This window comes from Salvia splendens, chromosome 10, assembly GCF_004379255.2.
Source record: "Salvia splendens isolate huo1 chromosome 10, SspV2, whole genome shotgun sequence".
NCBI lineage: Eukaryota > Viridiplantae > Streptophyta > Magnoliopsida > Lamiales > Lamiaceae > Salvia > Salvia splendens.
In genome coordinates this window covers 9,148,334-9,160,372 of record NC_056041.1, presented here as the reverse complement: position 1 = coordinate 9,160,372, position 12,039 = coordinate 9,148,334, and the positions used below count along the sequence as shown (strand labels likewise).

Genomic DNA, 12,039 nt, shown 5'->3' with positions numbered 1-12,039 from the left:
ACAGTTACGAAGATACTTAACACGATATTACAAGTGCGCTTATATTAATGTGACTTTCAAAGAAATTTAATGCGATTTGCCGAAATATTTTGTTGGAAATGGACGTGAATTTTCGAAGATACTTAACACGATTTTACATTTACACTTGTATTGAAACGTATATAAGAATACGAATCGATTAACTTGAGTCGCCGTCCCATACAAACCCTAGCACCCATCATCATCCCCTTCACGACACCACCTGCACTTTCACCTCAGCCCTAAACGCCGTGATTCAGCTCTCTCGCTCCTCAGAAAACACCTGTTTAGCTCCTAAATTCCAATCCACACACATTTCGCAAAAATCCGGCGGAAAACATTTGTTGATCGATCCTCGATGGCTTTCGACAGTGCACGTACATCGGAGGCATCCGACAGGAGGCCCGAGCAAGCAATTGGCCACGCCAACGGCGGCGCCCTTGTCCCGGGGTTAAAAAATGGAGCCACGCCGCCGCCGACGTACTTGACGCACAGACTGAGGCTGAACCCCAATTCGGATCACAGGCCCGACAATTACGAGGGTTTGGACCTCGAATTCAGCCCCTTGATCTTCAGCTCGCTGGAGAGGTATCTCCCGCCAAATCTGCTGCATCAGGCGCGCGATGTGAAGTTGAATTACATGAGCGAGATTCTTCTCCGTTACTACCCCGAAAACGAGCGAATTAGGGTAAATGTTCCTACGCCATTCTCATTGATTTAGTGTTGGTGTTAGTGTTAGTGTTAGTGTTAATGTTAAAGTGTGTGTCTTTTATATGCATGAGGAGTCTAATTAGGAAACATGACACGTGGTGTTCTGACGTCTGAGTGAAAAAATTAGCTTGTTAGTAGTATAACGGATATCTAGTTTTTGATGAAAGGGATTTCCGCTAAAATTTCAAATCTTTGGTTTTTCCATATATTTATTGCTAAATCTTGTGTTTGCATGGGACATCTGAACAGAGCATTTTAGCAAGGACATAAAATTGCATGATTGCTTACCTATATGATTTAAACAAGCAAACATTGAAAACAAGCCAGGCTACATGAAACTCGAATTATGATTGAAAGATCTAGCTATTGGAGTATGATTAAATATGTAAACCAAGATTACACAAAAACTTGAATGGACAAGATTGAACACTGTCATATTCAATTCAATTCAATTTGTTATGTGCCTCTTTATATATGAGACATTGTAGTCTAGAATATAGTGACTGTAGTCTGCCTTCATATACATCATCGATCAACAATGATATTGACCTTTTGACTTCTTCATTTAACAGCTTCAGAAGCATCGGGAGTACAGACAGAAGATTATATCCAACTATCAGGTATACTTCTCTTAAAATCTAATTCTAGCTGGATCCTTACTACACACATAATTATACAGGATCATAATCATTTGGTATCCAATTCTTATTGCAGAACTACTAACCATGAACATTTTGTGCACTAGTAATGAACATTGTATGCACTAGTATGCACTTGTTCGCACTTGTATGCACTCTAATGTTCATTACAGGTGCATAAAATGTTCATTATAAGTGCATAAAATGTTCATTGTTTGTATTTTAACCCACCCCTATTTATTATCATTTCTTTGCATTTGAACTCCTGTCCCCAGGAAAAATCTTGTTACTCTTAACAAATAACTGCACCATCTTTCTCTTTTCAGCGTCTCCACCTTGAGCTTTATAATAATATGCATCCGACAAACTTTTTCGTGCCTTCATTCCTCAAGGCTATCAATGAAAACACGGAACAGGCCTTTAGAAACATAATGTCGGAGCCCTCTCCCGGAATATTCACGTTTGAAATGCTGCAGCCACGGTTCTGTGAAATGTTGCTGGCCGAGGTATTCCCTTATTTTCAATTATCGTTCAGCATCTTAATATTATTCTTCCAACTAGTTTATATTCTCTTACAATGTTTCAATTGCTTAGGTGGAAAATTTTGAGAAATGGGTGCACGAGACGAAGTTCAGAATCATGAGACCCAGTACAATGAATAAGTATGGTGCTGCTCTTGATGATTTTGGCATGAGAAAAATGCTTGAAAAGCTCATGGAAGATTTTATTCGCCCTATATCAAAAGGTGACATAGCTTTTTGGTGACAAGTTTGAATACATCTAACGTTGTTGGTGCTCGGTTTGATACTAATTAGCTCCTGTAAAAATCTGTTTCAGTTTTCTTTCCTGAGGTTGGGGGATCAATCCTTGATAGCCATCATGGTTTCGTCCTTGAATATGGGATTGATAGAGATGTTGACATGGGTTAGTGACTGTGTTCAAGTTTGTTCTTCATTTTACATTTTTACGGTTTGTATGTTCATTCATTTCTCTGTGAACTGCTTTCCAGTGCAACCACAGTGCACCCTCTTCGGCTGTTTTAAGTTGCATAGAATTTGATTGTAAAAGTTCTCTTTCAATATGAAAACTCAGGTTTCCATGTGGATGACTCGGAAGTGTCCTTGAATGTCTGCGTGGGTAAACAATTTTCTGGGGGAGAACTCTTTTTTCGTGGAGTACGATGTGATGAACATGTAAATACGGAAACAAAGCCTGAGGTAAGTAGTTTGAGTAGAGTTTGTTTCTTATTGGTGGAAGATACTCCTATTTAAACACCGAAACCTTCATTTCGTTTGATGGTATTGATAAAAATTTATGTCAGGATTGATTGTTATAACTGAAGATAGGCTTCATCAATAGGGCTTTGTATTGTCTGTTTTGTAGGAGGTATTTGATTACTCACACGTGCCTGGAAGTGCCGTTCTTCATCGTGGTCGTCATAGGCATGGTGCTAGAGCCACAACAGCTGGGAATAGGATGAACTTATTGTTGTGGTGTAGAAGGTTGGACTACTATTCTCTTTCGCTGTCTGTTGTGCCTTTGACTTCAAAAGAGGAGTAATACTTTTATCCTGGTGAATTGAAGCAAAAAAAAAAAAAAAAATACTTCTGGAATATTAATAATGAGATGTGTAGATCTTTCGTTCACCTTATTAACACAACTGTTTGATCTTGCTATACAGTTCCGTATTCAGAGAATCCAGAAAATATCAAAAAGATTTTTCCAGCTGGTGTGCAGAGTGCAAACGAGAGAAGAAAGAAAGACAACGCCAGTCAGTTGCTGCTATTGATATGGTATTCTAAAATACTTGGAGCCTCCAATTCCACAATTTGATTCCATATCAAAAGTAGATAATTGGAATTCCAAATAATTATAAAAATAGATACCTTCACACATACCCATAGCGCACACGCACTGCACACACGCACACACACACATGCAATGCGTGTGAGCACAATTCTTCAAATTCAATTTCATATCAATTATGTCATTCTACCAAACAAATGATTTGGAATTGATAACTAATTCAATTCCAATTCCTATTCCGTGTACCCAACGGACCCTAATAACGTGTGTCTGATGGTATGACATGGTTTTCAAATTACCCATCCTTTCATAGGGTTATATGTGCTGAAATGATCAGTTACTAGAATGATGTGATATATACTTGTTTTTTGAGAAAGAGATCACAGGTTAAAAAATCAGATAGAGATTGGCATAGTTAATGTTATCATGATGACAGTTTTATTCCCGAACTTCATTTAGGTGGATAAACAGCAAGGTGCTTTCATATATCATAAAAATGACAAGCTGTAATGTGTTTGTTTTGAAGGACATGCTGAGGAGGGAGGGGCAAACTGCTCCCTGAGCTGAGGCGAAGAAAAAACCGGGCCCAAATCTGTGAAGAAATCGTGAAAACCTTGGAGCTCAAGAGCAATTATTGATGCATATACAGGTCTAAATATAATCTGTTATGTTATGAAGTCCCCTTTTGAGTGTAGTATTAGTTGGCATGCTTTGCCTTGGAAGTTGATTCATAGCTGATGCTCCATTGAAGCATTTATTAACTTGATCATTCATATCTTGGCAGGCTCAAAATGATGAGTTTGCTGCTATCTTTAACCTTGAAGAGTATAAAGGTATTGCTTGCTGGATGCAATTTGTGCCATCCTCTTCCAATTTACCATTTAGAGTTTAACTATCTTAACTTCTATTCATTAATCCATATCCACAAGATGAAATAAGGAGTACTTATTATTTTTCCTTGAGTGCTAGAAACTAAGTTAAGGTATTTTCCCTTGAATCTTCAGTTCTTCACCAATGGAGAAAATGAGTGCGCTACATCGGACAGAAGAGAGATGACAGCAGTCGGATGGACGTAGGGCTGTTTACTGTGTGTGCATGTGCAAAGAGGTATAGTCGGAGAGGGAAAAGGGAGGCAGCCACGGCAGTGGCCGGAGTGGTTCTCTTGTTTTATTTGCAAGTCCATAGGCTCCATACCATACCTCTCTTACACCCATTTTTGATCTCTTCCCCGCAATCCTTCCAAACTTCACTATTACTCCATAATTTAACATCGATATTTTCTTTTATTCTGAATTTGGCATAGTTGATTGACGAAAGACTTTAGTTTTTCTCTATCGAAGATCATATGGTGCGACAACACAGTATGGATCGAAAATCATATGGTGCAGCGTGCATTGAGATACAATGAATCAAGATAGTTGTTACAAATTGCTTTTTGTGTTCAATCCGGATTATAAATTACTTCGCAATTATTGATTTATTCAATAAGTCAAGATATAACACATCATTTTTATTCTCAAGATTAGACTTGTACCACTTTCATACTATTTGAAATATTAATCCTCATATTCAATTGTAGTTTTTGTTTTCACATCTTATGGAATACCAATCAACATTATTACTGTAACTGAAATCAATAAACTCGCTGATTTCTATCTAAAAAAGTTTTTGAATTCTCCTAAACTATAAAGGAAATTAAACACAAAATAACATTAATTAGATTAATTAACTTTGGAAGGAGACATTGAAAGTCCTGGTGATGTTGACTTACAGTTCAATCTTATTAAAGAGACTGCGGGTCCAAAAGTAATTTTTTAATTGACAAGTTCAATAACGAGAAAATTCGTATTTATTGAGTAATTAATTAAGGTACACTTTCATTAAAGAGAATAGACAATGAAAATTATAACGACTAACGAGGTTTAGTTTTATGTTTCTACGTTGGCCGAAGTTCTTGGTTTTTTATAATTACAATGCGGTCTAGTCTTTTATGATTCGATGTTGCGGAAGTTCGTGGATTTAATGAGTAAATACTAGTACTAGCACATATCAATGATATCATGAGCCTAATGTATTTTATAACAATTCTTTTGTTCTGTATTTATTATATACGTTATTATCTATATTTATTTTCCGATAACTAGTATCAGATCCCTTTGATGCTAAGTAGGAGAAGTCACGAAGTATAGACGATGGGTCCCCTGAGGCACCAACCAATGACCGTGGTTGTCGACACCACACGTCGGATGTAGGCGTCCCCGGGTGCTGGTCTAGTTGAGGGTGAATGGGCACATTTGGGCGGGGACGAGCAAGACGACTGGGGGAGGTATGGGCAGGCACAAGAGAGACATTGAGCACAAGACAAATGTAGTTCGGTCATGCGGCCGAGCAGTGGAAGCATAGGGGTTTGAGACCGGTCGACGTCGGTGCAAGCGGACAACTAGAAGGTTAGGTCATAGGTGATGCTAAGTGGTTGCATGGTGCAGATAAAGAAGATGTGGTTCCTTGAGAGTTCTCAGTCTTCAAGTTGAAGACTATTAGAATATAGAGGGTGAAGTATTTTAGATCCAATATATTTTCTATTTTGTCTAGAATACGTTTTCTTAGAATATTATTTCCTAGTGTTATCATGAATAGTGTTCTCTGTTTTGCTTATATATAAAGTTGTTTTCCCATTGTAAATGGCGTGGCCAAAAATGATATGAGATCTATGGCTTCTAGCATTGTACGATTTGTACACATTGTATCGAGCAAGATACTTGTATTCGACTCTATTAATCTATTATACTATTTGTGATCGTAATTATACGTTTTAATTTCCTAAAATTGAAAAAAAAAAGTTCCATTTTTTTCCAAAATTCACATTTATCTACTAATATTATATTCTGAATTTTATATGATGCTATGACACGACGTAATTCACATGTGACATCTATTACATATATATACTAGTATATGATGTTGAGTTATGCAACAAGAAAGGTGTGATTTGAAAAATGTGTTTAAGCTTAGTATTACAATTAGAATATTTTGGAGACGTTTTAAGAATTAAGAGTATAATGATTGTGACGTATATTGTAAACGCGTAAGAAATGCTACATGTGAAACCAATCGAATTTTTTGGTTGGAAATGATCGTGAATTTTCGAAGATACTTAATGGAAATGAACATGAATTCTTGAAATACTTAATATGCGATTTGCCAAAAATATATTTATTAGACATGAATCTAGATTTTCGCCGATACTTAACACGATTTTACAGTTGCAAATATATTGAGATGTGAATTTTTGAAAAAAAACTTAATTTTGTTTGCTGAAATATTTTTTTGGAAATGAACGTGAATTTACGGAGATGATTAATACGATTTTATAGCTACGCTTATATTGGGATGTGAATTTTCGAAGATACTTAATACGATTTGCTGAAATATTTTGCCAGACATTAACATGAATTTTAAAAAAATACTTAACACGATTTTACAGTCACGCTTATATTGAAATATAACATATTCATATATCGGTTTATTAATGCGGTTTGCCGAAATATTTTGCAGGAATTGAAAGTAAATTTTAGAAGATGCTTAACACGATTTTACAGCTACGCTTATATTCTGATGTGAATTTGCAAAGGTACCTAATGTGATTTGCCGACATATTTTCTTAAACATAAACATTAATTTCAAAGATACTTAACACGGTTTTACAATTACGCTTATAATGAAATTTGTCATATTCGTATAACGATTTCTATCAAAGATACCTAATGCGATTTACCGAAATATTTCAATGGACATGAACATTAATTTTCGAATATACTTAACACGATTTTATAATTACGCTTGTAATAAAATTTATCATATTTGTATGACGCTTTCTAAAAAGAAATACGAATCAATTAACTTGGTCAAATTCATTTTATACAATCCTAAATTTTGCATAACCTGAAACCCTAGCACTCATCATCATCCCCTTCACCACACCACCTGCACTTTCACCTCAGCCCTAAACGCCGTGATTCAGCTTTTTCGTTCCTCCGAAAATACCTGTTTAAGCTCTTAAATTATTCCTTCCAATCCACATACATTTCGCAAAAATCCGGTGGAAAACATTCCTTGATCGATCCTCGATGTCTCTCGACGGTGGACGTACAGCTGGGGCGTCCGACGGGAGGCCAGAGCAAGCAATTGGCCACGCCAACGGCGGTGCCCTTGTCCCGGGGCCAAAAAATGGAGCCGCGCCGCCGCCGACGTACTTGACGCACAGACTGAGGCTTAACCCCAATTCGGATCACAGGCCTGACAATTACGAGGATTTGGACCTCGAATTCAGCCCCTTGATCTTCAGCTCGCTGGAGAGGTATCTCCCGCCAAATCTGCTGCATCAGGCGCGCGATGTGAAGTTGAATTACATGCGCGAGATTCTTCTCCGTTACTACCCCGAAAACGAGCGAATTAGGGTAAATGTTCCTACGCCATTCTCATTGATTTAGTGTTAGTGTGTGTGTTTTTGTATATGCATGCTGAGTCTAATTAGGAAACATGACACGTGGTGTTCTGACTTTTGAGTGAAAAGTTTAGCTTGTTACTGAGTATAACGGATATCTGGTTTTTGATGAAAGGGATTTTTGCTAAAATTTCAAAATCTTTGATTTTTCCATATATTTATTGCTGAATCTCCATTATAGTCTGAGTGTTATTGCATGGCTCTTCTGGACAGAGCATTTCAGCAAGGACTTAAAATTGCATGATTGCTTACAATAAAAACCTATATGATTTCAACAAGCAAAAAGCAAAAACAAGCCAGGCTACATGAAACTCGAGTTAGCTATTCATTGGTAAACGCTTGTTTGACTCAGTAAATTAGATAAGCAAACAGGTTACTACTATTGCTCTGCTATGTTTGTTTTGCTTTTCTTTTTTTCTTCTACTGACTTTTTATTCTGTTTTAAATAAACAAACTTAGAAAGATTTAGTTAGAAAAAAAGGATTTTATGTTTGAAAGATCTAGCTATTCAAGTATGATTAAATATGTAAACCAAGATTATACAAAAATTTGAAGCTATATATTGACAGAATTGGACAAGATTGAACACTGTCATATTCAATTCAATTCAATTTGTTACGTGCCTCTTTAATATGGAACAGAGCATTTCAGCAAGGACTTAAAATTGCATGATTGCTTACAATAAGAACCTATATGATTTCAACAAGCAAAAAGCAAAAACAAGCCAGGCTACATGAAACTCGAGTTAGCTATTCATTGGTAAACGTTTGTTTGACTCAGTAAATTAGATAAGCAAACAGGTTACTACTATTGCTCTGCTATGTTTGTTTTGCTTTTCTTTTTTTCTTCTACTGACTTTTTATTCTGTTTTAAATAAACAAACGTAGAAAGATTTAGTTAGAAAAAAAAGGATTTCATGTTTGAAAGATCTAGCTATTCAAGTATGATTAAATATGTAAACCAAGATTATACAAAAATTTGAAGCTATATATTGACAGAATTGGACAAGATTGAACACTCTCATATTCAATTCAATTCAATTTGTTACGTGCCTCTTTAATCTGGAACAATGTAGTCTAGAATACAGTGACTATAGTCTTCTTCATATACATCATCGCTCAACAATGACATTGACCTTTTGACTTCTTCATTTAACAGCTTCAGAAGCATCGGGAGTACAGACAAAAGATTATATCCAACTATCAGGTATACTTCTCTTAAAATCTACTCATTGGATCCTTACCACACACACATTTATATAGGATCGTAATCATTTGGTAACCAATTCTTATTGCAGAACTACTAACCATGAACATTTTATGCAGTTGAAATGAACATTGTATGCACTTGTTTACACTTGTAATGTTTATGTGCATAAAATGTTCATTACAAGTTCATAAAAGGTTAATTATAAGTGCATTATTGTGCATAAAATGTTCATTATAAGTGCATCAAATGTTCATTGTTTGTAGTTCTACAATAAGAATTGTTTGTATTTTAACACACCCCTGTATATTATCATTTCTTTGCATCTGAACTCCTGTCCCAGGAAGAATCTTGTTATTCTAACAAATAACTGCACCATCTTTCTTTTTTCAGCGTCTCCACCTTGAGCTTTATAATATGCATCCGACAAACTTTTTCGTGCCTTCATTCCTCAAGGCTATCAATGAAAACACGGAACAGGCTTTTAGAAACATAATGTCGGAGCCCTCTCCAGGAATCTTCACGTTTGAAATGCTGCAGCCACGGTTCTGTGAAATGTTGCTGGCCGAGGTATTCCCTTATTTTCAATTATCGTTCAGCATCTTAATATTATTCTTCCAACTAGTTTATATTCTCTTACAATGTTTCCATTGCTTAGGTGGAAAATTTTGAGAAATGGGTGCACGAGACGAAGTTCAGAATCATGAGACCCAGTACAATGAATAAGTATGGGGCTGTTCTTGATGATTTTGGCATGAGAAAAATGCTTGAAAAGCTCATGGAAGATTTTATTCGCCCTATATCAAAAGGTGACTTAGCTTTTTGGTGACAAGTTTGAATACATCTAACATTAGTGATCAGTTTGATACTAATCAGCTCCTGTAAAAATCTGTTTCAGTTTTCTTTCCTGAGGTTGGGGGATCAAACCTTGATAGCCATCATGGTTTTGTCCTTGAATATGGGATTGATAGAGATGTTGACCTGGGTTAGTGGCTGTGTCCAAGTTTGCTCTTCATTTTACATTTTTATGGTTTGTATGTTCAATCATTTCCCAATTTAATGCTAAATCGATACATATGACTTTCTTTTTGAGGTACGAAGCTATTGTTTAATTACTTATGCCCTGTTATGATCTGTGTACTTCTTTCCAGTGCAACCCCAGTGCACCCTCTTCAGCTGTTTTAAGTTGCGCATAGAATTTGATTGTAAAAGTTCTCATTCAATATGAAAACTCATAGGTTTCCATGTGGATGACTCGGAAGTCTCCTTGAATGTCTGCGTGGGTAAACAATTTTCCGGGGGAGAACTCTTTTTCGTGGAGTACGATGTGATAAACATGTAAATACGGAAACACAGCCTGAGGTAAGTAATTTCAGTAGAGTTTCTTTCTTTTTGGCGAAAAATACTCCTATTCAAACACTGAAACCTTCATTTCGTTTGATGGTATTGATGAAAATTTATGTCAAGATTGATTGTTATAACTGAAAATAGGCTTCATCAGTAGGGCTTTGTCTTGTCTGTTTTGTAGGAGATATTTGACTACTCTCACGTGCCAGGACGTGCCGTTCTTCATCGTGGTCGTCATAGACATGGTGCTAGAGCCACAACGTCTGGGAATAGGATAAACCTATTGTTGTGGTGTAGAAGGTTCGACTACTATTCTGTTTCGCTCTCTGTTGTGCCTTTGACTTCAAAAGAGGAGTAATACTTTTATCCTGGTGAATTGAAGCAAAAAAAAAAAAAAAAAAACTTCTGGAATATTAATAATGAGATGTGTAGATCTTTCCTTCACCTTATTAACACAACTGTTTGATCTTGCTATACAGTTCCGTATTCAGAGAATCCAAAAAATATCAAAAAGATTTTTCCAGCTGGTGTGCAGAGTGCCAACGCGAGAAGAAAGAAAGACAACGGCAGTCAGTTGCGGCTATTAAGATGGTAATTCTAAAATCCGTAGTTTAGATACACTGCTTTTATTTTTATCTGGCAAGGACAACACCGTCCTGTTTCCCTCTTCAATACCAACAATTTATTCAATGTCCGAAGCTTTTAAATCAAACCAGTGAAAATTGGTCCAAATGCTACATGGTGACTGTTGTTGTTTCAGTTTTTGCAAATTATAGAGCAAATAGTGTCATCAGAATCTAGATACTAAATTGAGGGGGTGGAATTGGAATTGGAGCCTTCAATTCCAAATCAGTGGTTGGTATCATAAAATACTTGGAACCTCCAATTCCAAATTTTCTTAAAATAGATACCTTCACACACTGCACACATTGTGCACACACAAGAAATGCACACATTGTGCGCGCGCACTGCACACACACACACACACGCACACGCACACGCACACTACACACTGTGCACACACAGCAAACACATCCTTTCAGAGGGTTATATGTGCTGAAACTATCAGTTATTAGAAAGATGGGATATAGTTGTTTTGAGAAAGAGATCACAGGATCAAAAATCAAATAGAGATTGCCATAGTAAACGTTATCATGATAAAAAAAAATTACAAGCTGTAATGTTTGTTTTGCAGGATTTGCTGAGGAGGGAGGGGCAAACTGCTATCTGAGCTGAGGTGGTTGTATATTGTGTTGTTGAAGCTGTGTATTACATTAGAAGCCAACTCATCGCAAATATTCATAATCAGCAGCATCTAACAATGTCCATTTTGTTGTCTGTTTCTTTGCAATCCAAGCACATATGTAAATGGAATTATTTAGGTGGAAGAATTCTGTATTGGTCCCCTATAAACATGCTCTACAGTTGACAATGCGGTTAAAAACCAGCCAGCCATGTTTTGTATCCAATTGTTTCGACTTTCTTTATTTGTGCTTTATTTGAAATTGGTTATTAGACCAAGCTTATCCACCGGAGAGTTCAGTGACTATACCCTATGCTGATTTGTAGGTTGGCACTTTGAAGAATGAGATAACTGATGGAGGATTTAGAGCTGCTCCATACCTAAAGGCGAAGGGACAGTTAGTCCAATGATTTAAAGCTGATTCATACTTAGGTCCGATTCTCTGACCATTCGGTTAAAGATGGATGAGTCTTATGTCATTTGACCACACCAATTGGGTTTAAATACAACATACTCCCTCTATTCTATAAAAATAAGTCTTCTTTTTCAATTTTGGGGTGCCTCAC

The 12,039-nt window shown here is 36.5% G+C and overlaps 2 protein-coding genes across 2 annotated transcripts; both read left to right on the top strand.

The window, feature by feature from the left end:
• Positions 1-213: 213 nt before the first annotated feature.
• On the top strand, positions 214-4,618 carry LOC121750352 (2-oxoglutarate and iron-dependent oxygenase domain-containing protein CP2-like). The gene is made up of 11 exons (XM_042144874.1): positions 214-706; positions 1,302-1,349; positions 1,694-1,873; positions 1,962-2,112; positions 2,205-2,291; positions 2,460-2,584; positions 2,751-2,869; positions 3,049-3,160; positions 3,700-3,822; positions 3,958-4,006; positions 4,178-4,618. The coding sequence occupies exons 1-9, from the start codon at positions 377-379 to the stop codon at positions 3,733-3,735; spliced, it is 1,188 nt and encodes a 395-aa protein (XP_042000808.1). The 5' UTR covers positions 214-376; the 3' UTR covers positions 3,736-3,822; positions 3,958-4,006; positions 4,178-4,618.
• Positions 4,619-7,090: 2,472 nt separating this feature from the next.
• On the top strand, positions 7,091-12,023 carry LOC121750353 (2-oxoglutarate and iron-dependent oxygenase domain-containing protein CP2-like). The gene is given in 10 exon segments (XM_042144875.1): positions 7,091-7,630; positions 8,836-8,883; positions 9,277-9,453; positions 9,542-9,692; positions 9,782-9,868; positions 10,122-10,187; positions 10,190-10,245; positions 10,412-10,530; positions 10,710-10,821; positions 11,426-12,023. Coding segments are annotated over 10 exon segments (1,182 nt in total). The 5' UTR covers positions 7,091-7,300; the 3' UTR covers positions 11,462-12,023.
• The last annotated feature ends 16 nt before the right edge of the window (positions 12,024-12,039 follow it).